The sequence below is a fragment of the Panthera leo genome, chromosome A2 (genome assembly GCF_018350215.1).
Source record: "Panthera leo isolate Ple1 chromosome A2, P.leo_Ple1_pat1.1, whole genome shotgun sequence".
NCBI lineage: Eukaryota > Metazoa > Chordata > Mammalia > Carnivora > Felidae > Panthera > Panthera leo.
Genome location: NC_056680.1, coordinates 120,656,380 through 120,672,811, shown reverse-complemented (window position 1 = coordinate 120,672,811; position 16,432 = coordinate 120,656,380). Strand labels below are relative to the sequence as shown.

The 16,432-nt window shown below is 40.7% G+C and overlaps 1 protein-coding gene across 1 annotated transcript; it reads left to right on the top strand.

Moving 5' to 3' along the window:
- The first annotated feature begins 3,056 nt into the window (after positions 1 to 3,056).
- On the top strand, positions 3,057 to 13,376 carry GGCT (gamma-glutamylcyclotransferase). Its single transcript, XM_042921427.1, has 4 exons — positions 3,057 to 3,311; positions 7,502 to 7,647; positions 9,122 to 9,257; positions 11,592 to 13,376. The coding sequence occupies exons 1-4, from the start codon at positions 3,171 to 3,173 to the stop codon at positions 11,733 to 11,735; spliced, it is 567 nt and encodes a 188-aa protein (XP_042777361.1). The 5' UTR covers positions 3,057 to 3,170; the 3' UTR covers positions 11,736 to 13,376.
- The last annotated feature ends 3,056 nt before the right edge of the window (positions 13,377 to 16,432 follow it).

Below are 16,432 nucleotides of genomic sequence, written 5' to 3'. Positions count from 1 at the left end.
TTTGGAAAAACAAAAAAAGCTTGCTATCTACTGCCTTGGCCAACAGGGGTCAGCACACAGCAATCTACATGGGGAAGCTAAATAAAATGCTTCATGGGCTTAAGAAAAGATTTTTCAGTGTTTGAGGAAAGAGCGGTGCTTCAGAAAATTTTTGTAAAAGGGTATTAAGAAAAATCAATAACCATAAAATTAAGCAATTAGTGAGAAATCTAGGGTGAGAAAAAAAGTCAAAGACTTAGAAAATCATTAAATAATAAATACATTTAGAATGTCTAAAAGCAATTTAAAATGCAGAAGGACATTTTAAGTGGGGATGCTCCGAAGCAGAGGCCTTGAGAATTCTGATGCAATAGAGCACTATCTTGCTAGCAAGAGCAACTTGCTCACTGAAGTTCCCAAGTCTGCATTTCAAGTTCCACCTTGATTGGGGGATGGGGAGGGGACCGACCTTCCTATTTTCCGATTATCTAACAACAGTGTTACTGCTTACTGAGTGCTCACTGTCTGCCCAGTGCTTCACAAATATCACCATTTTCCCTTTTTGACTTTTTAACATGAAAATGTTCAAATATATAGAAAAGAATAACTAGAATAATAAAATGAACATCCATATCCACATCAGTTGATTGAACATTTAACACTTTCCATATTTCAATTTTTCTGAATTATTTTCAAGTAAATATAGATAGCAAACATTTTACCCCTAAATACATTAATATGTATATCTAAAAATAGAGATACCTTTCCACATAACACAATGCTATTATCAAAACTAATAAAGAAAGCAATTTTTAATATCATCTCATCCCCTACTTTGTATTCAGATTTCTTTAATTGTCTCCAAAATATCTTTTATATCTGGTTTATTGAGCTACAACCAAGGACAAGCCATTGCATGCAGTTATCATGTCTCTTAGTTTCTTTTAACCTGGAACAGCCTGTGCTCAGTCCTGCCTTTTTTTTTTTTTTTTTTAATTACACTGACTTAATTTAAGAGACAGCCATTTGTTCATTTATTCTGCAGGATGCCCCACCATTTGTTCAGGATTTTTCTGATTGTTTCCTCTTGGTGTCATTTCTATTCTTCTATCCTTGTAGTTCCTGCTTATGCTTGATTGTATAGAAGTGAAAGAGTTTGGGAAATAATACTTCATAGACCATGCTGGTGCCTCCTATTGTATCACATCAGGAGAGACGTAATGTCAGGTTGGTACATTTTTAGTGATTATAAGTTTGATCTAGGTTATGGTGGGAGGGAACAGATTTCTTCACTGTCATTATGTTTTCCTTCTGACTACAACGAGTAATCCTTGGGGATAATTTGGCCCTATGCGAGTATTCTGTTCCCCATCACCCTTTCACCAAATGGTTTCATTGATGATCCTGGCAAAAATCAATTATTTCATTAGGGGCTACAAAATGGTGATTTTCTCATTCTATCATTCATTTTGCATTATTTAGCTGGCACAGTTTTGTAAAGAGAACTGCTTCCTCATTAACTGGGACTATTTGGTTACCCCTGAAATACAGCTGCAAGTAGAAGGGCAGGATAAATGTTTAAATTGTTTTCTTAAATTACCACTTTTCAGGGGCGCCTGGGTGGTTCAGTCGGTTGAGCATCCGACTTAGGCTCAGGTCATGATCTCGCGGTCTGTGAGTTTGAGCCCCGCATTAGGCTCTGTGCTGACCGCTCAGAGCCTGGAGCCTGTTTCAGATTCTTTGTCTCCCTCTCTCTCTCTGACCCTCCCCCGTTCATGCTCTGTCTCTCTCTGTCTCAAAAATAAATAAACATTAAAAAAAAAATAAATTACCACTTTTCAGAGTAAAGAGCTGCTGTAATAGTCACCATGGCAAATTAGGTTTTTAAAAATTGTTTTTTATATTTGGTTTACTCTTTTGGTGGGACTTTTCTGTCTGACATGTTCAATCAATTGCAGTCATTATTTTTGGTACTCAAATTGTTCTACTTTTGGCCAGTGGGCATTCCTTCAAGCTGGGTCCCATGTCCTTCTGAAAGGACCTCATTTTTCTTGGATACTTCCAGACTTTCTGTCACAAGATGTTCCAACCGCTCCTACTCATTCCTAGCTTTTGACCTGGCATAAATAATTTCTCCGACGATCCCTCATACCTTTTGGTGGAGAGTGGTATTTAGGAATCAAAATCTGGGTACCAAGGATAGCCATTCCCCTGAGTTTAAATTAATATTTTCATTTCAAAGTTTAAGGATACAAGGTTTTATTTCATTGTTCTTAGGCTTTTATATCTTATTTTACACTGGAGTTTTTGCTCCTAATAACATTAACAAAACTATTCTTTAAGTACTTAAACCAACCCTGTGAGATAAGAGATCATAAGTTATGTAACTGTGATCATAATTTATATTAAAATCTCTATTTTAAAAGGAGGAAGCAGATGAGAGCTGCCCAAGCGTAGGTGGCCAGTAAATGGCATCATCGGGATTTGAAACCGACTCGCTACTTCCGTCGGGGAAGGGAATCCCAGACTTTCGGAGGGGCTTCTCCACGCAGATGATCAGGGCTGGGGAAGCCGGAACCAGCCTGTGGGGGGAAGAGACCCGTAGTGACCGACTGCTCCAAACCGGCAGGGCGGTACGGGAGTGAGCTGCCAGGTGAGGGAACCGTGGGGGGCGCGGCCAGGGCAGCTGTTTCGCTTCAGGGGTGCCCAGAGCTACCTAAAATGCACCCACAGCCAGGGAAGCACGCTTGCGCCACCTGAAGCTGAAAAAACAAGGCTGGGACGCTCGCCGAGCGACCCCCTAAACCGAACCCGCCAGACCTGACCCACCTCCGCGTAGTGCCGGCCCACTCACCAATCAGAGGGAGGCTTGAACACCGGGGCGGGACAACAAGAGGATCATGTCCAATGAGGAGTCGGCTCCCGGTCGCCTCAGGTCTGAGTATTTCAGAATCCTTACTGGAGAATTGAGAGGAGGTGATGGGCTTGGCCAATCAGATGGGGTGACTCAACATTTGTGACCGGCAGCCAATCGCAAGGGCGGTCGCATCCGACTCGCCGCGCCCACGCGTCCCGCGTTTCCCCTAACCCTAGAGTCGCCGGCCGGTTTGTCACTGAAGTTGGGACGCTCGCAGTCCTCTCCTCACGGTCTTGCCGCCGACACCGCTGCGGTGCAGGTGTCTGGGTGGAGCATGGCGAATTCGGGCTGTGAGGACCTCCGGGGCCAGGAGGGGGAGAGTTTTCTGTACTTCGCCTACGGTAGCAATCTGCTGACCGAGCGGATCCACCTCCGAAACCCGTCAGCCGTGTTCTGCTGCGTGGCCCGCCTGCAGGTCAGTGCTGCCCGCGGCCCTTGCAGCGTCGTGCCCACCCCTCGGACGAGGGAGCAGGATTTCCAGAAGTCGCTTCCTCAGGGCCGGGAATCCACCTCTCGCTGATGAGAGTACGTCGGGGCTCTCTTCGCTGTCTGGGTTCTGCCCTCCTGAGCAAGCCCGTCTGGGTCTCCTAGAGTCCCCTCCTAACTTTCCCTAGGCTGCTCGTTCTGCCCAGGTCCGGCCACCCCTCTCGTGCCCACCTGCTGAATGGGCACGCTCACAGGATCCATTCGCTTGGTGCCTGAGACGCCTTCTCCGACCCCAGGGCAGAGAATCGGTTCCTTTCTGTTCCCTCCCACACCTTCGCTGCAGGACTTGTCACCTGTTGTAAAACTCCATTCACCCGCCTTTTGCTCGTGATTGGAGAGGTCCTGAAAGCTGGCAGGGAGTCTCATCCGTAGTGAGTGCTGAGCTCAGCTAAGTCCAGTGTCTGGATGAACCATAACCCACCTTGGTAAAAATCATTGCTCTTCACTACAGTCCATTCCTTCATTTGGTAGATGTTCTTCCCTGCAGATACAAAGGTGATTGAGTAAAGTTGGCTACTTTGAGGACCTCTAGGTCTATAGGAGGTAACACGCAAAAAAGAAAGAAATGAAAGAAGGAAAATTGTGCCAAACCTTTTGACATTGTTGAATTAGGCATGGTCTCTGCTGTTGTTGTCGGGGTTCTTATTTGCAAACAACAGAAAGTGGCTGATTTAAGCAGAAAAAAGAATGTGTTGAAAGGCTGTTGGAGGGCTCATGAATGACCAGGAAGGTAGGACTACAGAGCTGAGAAAACAAGCAGGCACAGGGGTGCCTGGCTGGTAGGTGGAGCATGCAACTCTTGATCCCAGGGTGGTGAGTTTAAGCCCCACTTTGGGTTGTGGAGCCTACTTAGAAACACACACACACACACACACACACACACACACACAGGCAGGCATAAAGGAAACCACAGCCACCATAACACAGTCAGTATCACAGACAGAACCAGCCCAGGAGGGCGCTGGTGCAGCACTGCTGACCTTGGTAAACATGGACGCTGCAATGTGCATCACTGACACCACCTGCTCTGGACCTTGCCTGGGCTGCCGCCACTACACCCCTGCAGTTCCTGAAACCTAAGTGTGGCCACCACCTCCAGGGTGTAGTTTCTGCCGTCCTTGGGCACTAGCACCAGCTTCTGATTCAAAGCCCCACATGGGTGTCCTGACCGGCTAACTCTTGGCTAGTGCCCATGCCCTGACTACCAGCAAAGCTGGGAGAACCAACTGTTGGCATTTGAAGCTTCAAAAATGGGAGGTGGGCTACAGAACTTTCCACCCATCCCCCAGACTCAGAAGGTAGGGAATTGCCGAAATGTGGAAAAGAAGTTCAGATGCTTATAGTTGGGACCAATGGAAGAGCTATCAAGCAAATGATTATTCATTTACAGATATGGTGACTTTAAAAAGGAGACATGTTGTACCTTCCTCTCAGGTTTACCTTCCTAAAACTGATATTTTTTTTTTAATGTTTATTTATTTTTGAGACAGAGCATGAACGGGGGAGGGTCAGAGAGAGAGGGAGACACAGAATCTGAAACAGGCTCCAGGCTCTCAGCTGTCAGCACAGAGCCCGACGCGGGGCTTGAACTCACGAACTGCGAGATCATGACCTGAGCCGAAGTCAGACGCTTAACTGACTGAGCCACCCAGGCGCCCCTAAAACCGATCTTTAAAAAAAAAAAAGAAAAATGAAGGCTTTAAAAAAAGGGTGGGGGAGGGTGGATGTACTAGGTGCCATGGAAGTGTATGTATGACTTGGAGTCCCGACCTAAGAGCTCAGTAAAGCTCTTCCTGAAAATATGACTTTTAAGCTGAGACCTGAATGATTGGGCAGGGGGGGGGCAAAGAAAATAGAAGGGACAGCATGTACAAATGTCCTCAGGAAAGAAGAAGCTAGATCATCCAGCTACTATGGCTGGAGTTTAGTGTGTGAGGAGGATAAAGAATGATGACTAGAGAGGTAGGAAAAGGGCCGCATGTTATAGGACCACAGAAGACTTTGGTTTTTATCTTGAGAGCAATGAAAAGCCCTATTGCAGAATTTCAGCAAATGAGAGATCAGATTCACAACTTTGAAAGCCCCTTCTGGTTGCAGTGGGAAATGGATTGGAAGAGGGAGACAACAGTGAACGTGGGAAGCCCAGTTAGAAAGATTCTGAAGCAATTCATGCTAAAGATAATGGCACCTCGAACTGGAGTGGTAGCAGTCGAGGGTAGATGGGTTTGGGAGATACTTAGGAGATAACAGTGTTAAGCCTTGGTGACTGATTGTGAAGGGAGGAGGAGGCAACTAAGGTTTTTGCGGCAATAGCATGGATGATGGTGATGCTTGTAAAGAGAAGAGGAGCATCAGTTTTGGCGGGAGAGTTAAGCTCAGTTTGAACATACTGAGTTTGAGATGCTGGTTATACATCCAAATGAGCAGAAAAATATTAGTGATCATTGATTAAGTATTCACTGTCTGGGAGGCCCTGTTCTAAGCACTCTTGAAGTTTAGAAGAGAGATCTGGGCTGGATTAAAAGAGAATTGGAAAGCGAGGGGCGCCTGGGTGGCTTGGTCGGTTAAGCGTCCTACTTCGGCTCAGGTCATGATCTCGTGGTCCGTGAGTTCGAGCCCCATGTCGGGCTCTGTGCTGACAACTCAGAGCCTGGAGCCTGTTTCAGATTCTGTGTCTCTCTCTCTTTCTGCCCCTCCCCTGTTCATGCTCTGTCTCTCTCTGTCTCAAAAATAAATAAACGTTAAAAAAAAATTAAAAAAATAAATAAATAAAAGAGAATTGGAATACTGGATGGTATTTGAAGTCATTGGAGGGGATAGATCATCTTGAGCAAATTGCTGATGAACAGAGAAAGGGGCCTAAACTGAGCCCTAGAAACTCTAACATTTAAAGACCTGGTATGGAGGAGGAATTAGCAAAGGGAATTGAGAGCAGGAAACAGTTTGAAAGTCAGGAAGAGGCTGATCAAGACAGGGTGGTTAACTATGTCAAAAGCAGCAGAAAAGTGGAACTTGGATTTAGTAATAGACAGCCAGTACCTAGTGTGGTTGTAACTTGTTAACAGCTCTCCTGATGTCCTGCCAGGGCTACTTGGTTCTAGAACATCCAGTATACCAACTAAAGGTACCGGTCACTCAAAGCAGCCTTTTTCCTGGATGTCTGACATTTTTAAGAAAATAAGGTGATAAAGATTAATTATTAACCTTAGATTTAATATCGAGTCCAACCTTTTTAATTTTATTATTAAGGAAACTAAGCTCTGGAAAGATGGAAAGAAATTTTCCTACACCAAACAACCAAGGAAGGGTTTTTAATCTTCCTCAGGATTATCTCCTCTGATTACCCATCCCTAACAGGGAATAAGCAAAACTAGCAACCTGGCTCCATTACTTATTAGTTGTGAGATCTTGGACAAGTTACTGGATCTTTATAAACTACAGGGTTGTTTTTTTTTTGCTGTTGAATTAGTAAAATAAAGTTGTTGGCAGGATAAAAATGAGAGTCCATGTAAAGCTCATAGCACAGTGTATATAACCTAGTAAAGTTCTAGTGCTAGCTGCTCTTACGATTATTATAATAGTACAATTCATGAATGTTAGATGAATAAGTATCCAAATCACCCTCAAAATGCCAGCTCCTTGAGGACGTAGTGATATATGCTGTTAGGATACTCTCTACATACATAAAAGTAGAGAAAAGGTTATAACCCCTACACAGCTACTCATCTTCAACAATTATGTGTACTATGGTTGCCTCTAAATTAAAATCTATGAGTATGTAGGTAGACTGGGAAGTAATTTTCAAAAATGAAAATAGTTGTGTTAAGGCATTGGGATTATGGGTTTTTTTTAAACCTTCAAACCTGTTTATGGTAAGATATGTATACATCTAATATATTTAGCATGTGTTTCATTTCTAAAGAAGAATATGAAAAAATAAAGTCGAGATCTGGGTCCTTGTATATCTTTGTATTTTTTACAGTTTCTTACGCAGAGAAGGAACTCAAAGTTTATGTTTTAATTGCACGGAGTTCAAGGTAAATTTTTTTTTTTTTATTTTGAGGAGGGAAATTTTCGTTCAAGTGGATATTGATCCTGTCTTTTTGGTTTTCTTTGTAGGATTTTAAGCTTGACTTTGGCAATTCCCAAGGCAAAACAAGTGAAACTTGGCATGGAGGTATAGCCACCATTTTTCAAAGTCCTGGCGATGAAGTATGGGGAGTAGTATGGAAAATGAACAAAAGCAATTTAAGTTCTCTGGATGAGTAGGTGGCTTCTAATTATAAGTTAAATAATAACTAATTCAGAAAGTGGATCATATGCAAAGATGTGTATATGTGTATTGGTTTTTCAAACCATATACTATATTCTTTATACTTTAGGGTTAATATAAAGGTATATTATGCATTTCCTAAAAAGAAAAGCTAGGGGTGCCTGGCTGGCTCAGCCCATAGAGTGTGCAATTCTTGATCTCAGTATTGTGAGTTAAAGCCCCATGTTGGGCATAGAGCTTACATTAATTAAAAAAAAAAAAAAAAAAAAAAAAAAAAAAAAAAAAAAAAAAAGGCCTAGAAGGGTCACTCTTTTCTTTTCTTTTCTTTTCTTTTCTTTTCTTTTCTTTTCTTTTCTTTTTTTTAACGTGTATTTATTTTTGAGACAGAGAGAGAGCATGAACAGGGGAGGGTCAGAGAGAGAGGGAGACACAGAATCTGAAACAGGCTCCAGGCTCTGAGCTGTCAGCACAGAGCCGGATGTGGGGCTCAAACCCACAGACCGTGAGATCATGACCTGAGCCGAAGTCAGACACTTAACCGACTGAGCCACCCAGGCACCCCTACTCTTTTCTTTTTAAGTAGGGTTCATGCCCAGCATAGAGCCCAATGGGGGGCTTGAACTCAGAACCCTGAGATCAAGACCTGAGCTAAGATCAACAAGAGTTGAACACTTAACCAACTGAGCCATCCAGGCGCCCAGGGGTCACACGTTCTGATTAAGATTTGGGGAGGATGTTTATAATCTCTTCTGCAAAAAATGGAAGCCCTTATATTTGTTCTTTTTATCTTTTATAAAAAAAAAATCTCTTTGCAGTTTCGTATTGTGAAAAGTCACAAAGATGTTTGTAATTATTGCATTTTCTTAATTGGTTTCAAAGCAGTTCAATTTTTATTAGAGTCAGTTTTTAAAAAACAATTCTTTAAGGTAGCAGTTGAATCAGTAAAAAAGTAATAATAATTTGCAAAAACTTTGATAACCTATCAGAAATGCCTTGATACTTTTTATAACTAGGACTCAAGAGTTGTATGGTAGAGCATGTATACAAAGAAAGCTGGCAGAATAGGGTAGGACTTGATAAGAACAGATTATCTGACATGCTTCATACTTTATGTCACTGGTGAATAAGAGTGAACCATTCTCTCTACTTTTCTCTGGGTGGATATTCTCTTGCTTAGTAGCCTAGAGAACAATGTTTAGGGGTACAAAGATTGAAATAACTACATTCAAGCATGTTTTCCAATAGAATAAATATAGAGATCTGTTAGAAGTATACCAAGTAATAGTAAGGCTGAGGCTTTCTAATTGGAATGCTAAGTTTACTTTTGATGTGGTAATTTTATAATATGTTCTACTACATCCCCAAATACATAGGGAGGACATACATCCATATACAGTTAAATTTTTAATTCAGTAAACTAACTTGGCTAAGTCACGTATGTTAAAATTTGGCTGTTCTGGTTTCAGGCAAGAAGGAGTTAAAAGTGGAACATATGTCCCAATAGAAGTTAATGTTTATACTCAAGAAGGAAAAGAAATAACTTGTCGAAGTTATCAGATGAAAAATTATGAGAGTGCTCCCCCATCTCCCCAGTATAAAAAGGTAAGCTACTTAGAAAGACTTTTGACGATTGCTCTTTAATTTTCACTGAGCTAAGCTAAAAAATATCTTGTTTTAATAAGACTTTGTGTGTGTTAAATTCTACATGAACACTTCATTTTAATCAAAATGTTTTTAATGCAAATATGATATTTACCTAACATGCAAATGCAAATCGAAAGTGTTCAGATTTATTTGTAACGATAGAACCATGTTCCTAACATGTATTTATTTTAAAAAACTTTTAGAAATATACATGAGCCATAATTCTAGACATGTATTTTCTTTCCTAAAGTAGAAAATAGCACATATATGTAAATTTTTGGTAAATTTATTCTATACATAGGCTTTTGTAATCATTTTTTTCTTCCACAAACCAGTATTTCATAGCACCGAGATTTATTTTTATGGAGAAAAAAATATATTTCCTACTACTGAAATGTTTCCATCCCTGGATGGAGGGAAAAAAGTCACACTGTCTTTCAAAATCAGAGAAACCACTCCCACAAGCATAGAAAAAGAATGTGGGATAGAAACCCCACCATCCCTTTTTAGAAACCCAAACCTAGGTACTATTGGAAGGCCTAATCAGGACATAGCATCTGGAGTGGATGACCCAGTTCCTGGGCCTAATCTGGAATTGTCTAGAGTTAGCCTGGTATGGATCTGGGAAGTACGACTGAACATAGTTGCTATTTATTCCCTCATGTGTAATTTAGAGGTAGAGTAGGCTCTAGGATTAAACTAAAACTGCTCCCTATAAGCCATAAATTAAAAAAAAAAATTTTTTTTAATGTTTATTTATTTTTTTTTTTAATTTTTTTTTCAACGTTTTTTATTTATTTTTGGGACAGAGAGAGACAGAGCATGAACGGGGGAGGGGCAGAGAGAGAGGGAGACACAGAATCGGAAACAGGCTCCAGGCTCCGAGCCATCAGCCCAGAGCCCAACGCGGGGCTCGAACTCACAGACCGCGAGATCGTGACCTGGCTGAAGTCGGACGCTTAACCGACTGTGCCACCCAGGCGCCCCTTTAATGTTTATTTTTGAGAGAGAGAGAGAGAAAAACAGAGCACGAGCAGGGGAGGGGCAGAGAGAGAGGGAGACACAGAATCCAAAGCAGGTTCCAGGCTCCAAGCTGTCTGCACAGAGCCCGATGCAGGGCTCGAACTCACAAACCATGGAATCATGACCTGAGCTGAAGTCAGACATTCAACCAACTGAGCCATCCAGGCACCCCAAACTATAACTTTTTTTTGAAGAATTGTGTTTTTTCTTAATAGATCATGCCAACTTCATACAATAATTTTTTGTCTTAATATAAAAATATTTTAAATTCGTTGGAATGACTAGAATCAAAAACATAAGAAGTAACAAATGTTAGTGAGGGTGTGGAGAAAAAGAAACACTGATGCACTGCTTGTAGGAATGCAAATTGGTGCAGCCACTGTGGAAACCAGTGTGGAGGTTCCTCAAAAACTTAAATAGAACTATCATATGATCCAGGAATTCCACTACTGCGTTTTTATCCAAAGAAAACGAAAACATTAATTTGAAAAGATATATGCACCCCTATGTTTATCACAGCATTTATTTACAATAGCCAAATTATGGATGCTACCCAGGTGTCCATCAATAGTCAATAATATGGATAAATAAGATGAGGTGTGTGTGTGTGTGTGTGTGTGTGTGTGTGTGTACATGTACATGATATATATACAATGGATTATTACTCAGCCGCAAAAAAGATCTTGCTATTTGTAACAGCGTGGATGGACCTAGAAGGTATAATGCTAAGTGAAATAAGTCAGACAGAAAGACAAATACCACATGATTTCATTCATACGTGGAATTTGTGAAATAAAACAAATGAACAAACAAAAAATACCCAGACTCTTAAACACAGAGAACAAACTGGTGCTTGCCAGAATGGAGGTGGATGAGGTGATGGGTGAAATAGGTGAAGGGAATTAAGAGCACACTTACCATGATGAACACCAAGTAATGTAAAGAACTGTTGAATCATTATATTGTGTATCTGAAACTAATACAACATTGTATGTTAATTATACTTCAGCTTTTAAAAACATTTTAAATCATGTTACTGAGTAAAATTGAAATTCAATGAGGATGTGTCATGTGACCTTGAAAACTCCCAGCACATTCGTGCTTACTTTGAGGGGAATGACTCTGTGTCTGTATTTTGTCCTATAATTATTTATCCTAGAGTTATCTGAAAGCTAATATTTCACACTTGATACAGCACATGAAGCTGTGGTATATTAAATTATGTTCCTAACTAAAAGGTTTTTTGTTTGTTTGTTTAACCATTTCTAGGTCATTTGCCTAGGTGCAAAAGAAAATGGTTTGCCACTGGAGTATCAAAAGAAGTTAAATGCAATAGAACCAAATGACTACAAAGGAGAAGTCTCAGAAGAAATTGAAGACATTATCAAAAAGGGAGAAACAAAAACTCACTAGAACATAACAGAATAGATCTACAGATATTTTCTGTATGTGCTAATATATTTTTAACGTTTAGAACAGGAATCTGAGGTATCTCTGTGTTCAACAGTGCTCTGAAAGGATATCTTACTTAGGTGATTCCTTGTTTTCAGACCATAAAAAGAAACTAGGTTAGGAATTAGATGATTGAAAAGGGGGCCGTGAGGCACTGGAATGCATGACAAATGGATGCAGGTACTCCTATGAACAAAGTTATTTTCTGCATTTGAGTGTATCCTTGCTCTGTGACAAAGGAGAGATTTGCAATTTAATGATCGTGCTGGTGAATTGCTCTGCTCTGGGATTTTTTTTATCAGCTTAATAAAGAGCGAGCAAACTGCAGAGACAGCTGATGATAATTTTTTTTTTTTAATTTAAAAGTGGCATACTGTTCTTAGAGAAATAAATGTATTTGTGGTTGAAGCTGTATTCCCTACTAAAGTACTAGATTTCACTTTAAGAGACTCCTATCATCACACATACTGGGTCTGGCGTTGGCTCTACACAGTCCGTACTAGAGGATTATTGCATAGACTCTAGAACCACACAGCCTAGGATCAGTTATCAGTTCCACCACGTTCTAGCTGGGAGACTGGGTTTTTTTACTTTGTGCCTCAGTTTCCTCATCTATAGAGTGAGGGCAGGTGAAACACCTATGTCTTAGGATTGTTTTGAGAAGTAAATATATGTAATGAGCTTCGAACAGAGGCTGACGCATAATAAGTATTAGAAATCACTAATGTTCTTATTAAAGAATTAAGTTTATACAGAGCCATCCTTGGAACAGTATTTTAAAGTAGAAGAGTCAAGATGATGAGGGAACACGTTTTATGGAGGCTCCAATTTGACTCTTGGCTTCTTAAATTTATTTACTGAACAAATGGAGGAAAGAAGAGTCATGAATAAAACAGCACTGGTTATTAAAAAATCAAATCTCTGGAATGCAGCGAGCTGGACTTTTGAAACAGGTTATTGGAATGAAGTGAGCTAGCTGCAGGAACATAAAGATTTGGTTTGTTCTCTTAGGAAAAATAACTTTTCAGCTACAGCTGCTGTAGTGGAACTGAACCATAGACTTCAGGTTAGATCATGTTTTATAGCTGTTACACCTCACTGTTTTCAAGTATACCCTCCAATATTCTAGTTTTCTCCAGTTCTTCACTCCTCCCAGGAAGACCAAGTTTGTCAGTACCTGGAACTCAGTTATGGTAATATAGTGAGCAAGGCTCAGGTTTGATGTAAAAATAGATTATTCTAGTAATCTATTTCACCCACCTAAAATGACAATTTTAATTAAGGAATTTGAAACTCAATAAAACCTTCATGTCTGGCCTTTTGACAAAAATCTGATAATTCTGAGGAATATTGCTTTTCCAGTCGTTTCCAAAGAAGTACTACCAAATGTCGTAAACAAGGGATTTGCATTTCTACCAGTGATTTTGGCCCTCCATCTACAATACAACCATCTCCTGGATAAACTATAACAGTTTTTGAAAAGCATTTCTGGGCTTGCAAGAAAATAAGGAAAATCTTCAAGGCATACCAATCCCTTTCCCACAAAAACAAAGAAGATAAACTCTTTTCTAGCACTGTACCTGACATCTTTGCATACAAATGCCAATCAATTATAGCCCTGGAATTTGACTACTAACCCTTGAGCAATCCTGCTGCAGGACAGGAAAACAACCTGAGAATTCTGTATGAAACTAGGATGCTTCAAGAGAACTAAAATCCCTAAGATTTGTGGCTTCCAGCAGAGGCAAATGCAAATTCTCTGTGAAGAAGGCAATTCTAATTTAGGTCCTCAGAATCTCCACCTAAAAAATTTTAAGATAAGGAAAATGATATAAGTGAGAACAGAAAAATCATCTAGATCCCTAAGGTTTTGAGATACTGATCAAAAACAGTGTAAGTATATAGACTGACTTCTGAAAAGATGGAGTAGACATACTCTTTCTTACTCCTTTAGTTAAGTACAACTAATAAACAAGACTCTAAAAGAGGGAGAGGAAGACTAGCCAGGGACCTCAGGACCCAAGACAACATGGTACTGGGTTGTCTCAGGCTTGTAGCTGAAGAAGCCTGCAATCTGAAAGTACCAATGAGTTCAGACAAGCAAAACAAGAAAAACCTACTCTGTAGTCAAAGGAATAGGAAATAGACAATCTAGCAAAATGAAACTTTCAGAGAATAAAAATACTCTCCAGCCAAATACCACAAAGAAAAATTGTGGGTCCCCCCCCCCCATCTCTACACATGCCAGGAAAAGTCAGGAGGGGAGCCTAGACTTAACACTCTCACCAGGCTGTAATGGGGCACCCTAACATTGTCCCCTACCACAACTGCCAGGGTGGTGTCAGAAAAGGCTGAGTAGGAAGCTACCCAGCCATAACAGGCCTTCCCTCTTCCCCCCACTCACCATAGTGTTAGTAGAGACCATGCAGGGAGCCTGGACTTCCAACTGCCCATCTGACAGTAACAAGGTGCCTCCCTCTCTGCTGGGGTGGTGTCAGAGGCCAAGTGGTAGGTCAGGACTTTCATCACCACCCAGTGGTAAAAACGCCACCCTTCCCTGTTATATTAGTGAAGGCCATGTAGTGGGCAGTAATAAGACATTCTCACTCCTAGGAGCTGGGGAAGGACCAGTGGAGGCTCACTGGGGAGTTGGAACTTCCACTTGCACTCAGCAGTAACAAGATACACCCTTGGGTGACAACAGTAGCTAAGTGGGAACCTGAACTTCGGCCTCCATTTAGCAATATCAAGGCAATGACCCTTGCCTTCTACTGGAGTGGTTTCAGGTTAAACTAACTAAAGTAGATCTTTTTTTTTTTAATTTTTTTTTCAACATTTATTTATTTTTGAGACAGAGAGAGACAGAGCATGAACAGGGGAGGGGCAGAGACAGAGGGAGACACAGAATCCGAAACAGGCTGCAGGCTCTGAGCGGTCAGCACAGAGCCCGACGCGGGGCTCGAACTCACGGGCCGTGAGATCATGACCTGAGCCGAAGTCAGACGCTTAACCGACCAAGCCACCCAGGCACTCCTAAAGTAGATCTTAATAAGATGCAGAGCCTTGTAATTTCCAGAATGTCCAGGTTTTAGTTGAAAATCAATTCCAAGAGCCAGGAAGATCTTAAACTGAGAAAAGATCATTGATAGATGTCAAAACAATTATGTTATGTTAGAGGAAAGAAGCAGTGAACTGGAAGAGAGAACAATAGAAACTGTACTATCTAACAGAAAAAAATTAACAGCCTCAAGGACCTATGGGGCTATAATAGATGATTTAACATTCATGTCATGGGACTCTCAGAAGGAGAGGAGAAAAAAAAAGGACACGAGAAAGGGGAGGCTGAAAAAGTACCCACAGAAATAACATCTTAAATGTACTAAATTTGGCAAAAGACATAAACCTATAGATTCGAGAAGCTGAGTGAAGCCATGACAGTTTCATGTGGTTCAATCTAACACACCTAACTCCCAAGTTTGTGGGTGCAATTAGCAAGAGTGTACATAAAATGTCCAGCACAATGTCTGATATACAGCCGTTGCTTAGTAAGCAGTAGTTAACATTAGAAGGAGGTGAAGGAGGAACTGAATGAACCCCAACAAGCCCAAAGAAATCCACACCAGACACTTTATAGTCAAACTTGTAAAAACTAACTACAAGAATTCTTGAGGGCAGCGAATGAGAGAGGACACCTCACCGGCAGAAGAAACCATTTAAATGACACCAGATTTCTCATCAGAAACCGTGAAAGCCAAAAGGAAGTAGCACATTTTGCAAGTGCTGAAAGAAAACTGTCAAATCAGAATCCAGTGAAAATAGCTTGTGAGAGTTATTAAGAGAAAATTAAGGAGCCGTTAAGAGAAAATTAAGACATTCTCAGATGAAGGAAAACTAGAAACATTTGTTGCTAACAGACCTACCCTAAAACAATAGCTGAAGAAAGTTTTCTAAGCAGAAAGGAAGACATTTTAAAAAGGAACTGAAACATCAGAAAGGGAAAAAGTAACATGGTAAGCGAAAATATGAGTAAAAACAATAGACTTCTCTTGAGTTTCTGAAATAGTGGTTGAAGCAAAAATTATAATGTTCTAAATATATGTAGAAGTAATATTTAAAATAGGAGGAAAGTAAAGGGAAGTAAGGTTTCTATACTTCATTTGAACTGGTAAAATGACACTAGTAGACAGAAAAATTATATATATATATATATATATATATATATATATATATATATAGTAATAGCTAGAGAAATAGCTAAAACAAGTTATACAAACTGATAGACTTAAAAACACTATAGGGGCGCCTGGGTGGCTCAGTCAGTTAAGGGTCCGACTTCCGCTCAGGTCACGATCTCACGGTCTGTGAGTTCCAGCCCCGCGTCGGGCTCTGGGCTGATGGCTCAGAGCCTGGAGCCTGTTTCAGATTCTGTGTCTCCCTCTCTCTCTGCCCCTCCCCCGTTCATGCTCTGTCTCTCTCTGTCTCAAAAATAAATAAACATTTAAAAAAATTTAAAAAAAAACACTATAGATAAATAAGAATGGAATTCAATGGGGTCCCTGGGTGGCACAGTCGGTTAAGTGTCTGACTTGATCTTGGCTCAGGTCATGATCTCATGGTTTGGGAGTTCAAGCCCCACATCAAGCTCTGTGTGGATGACG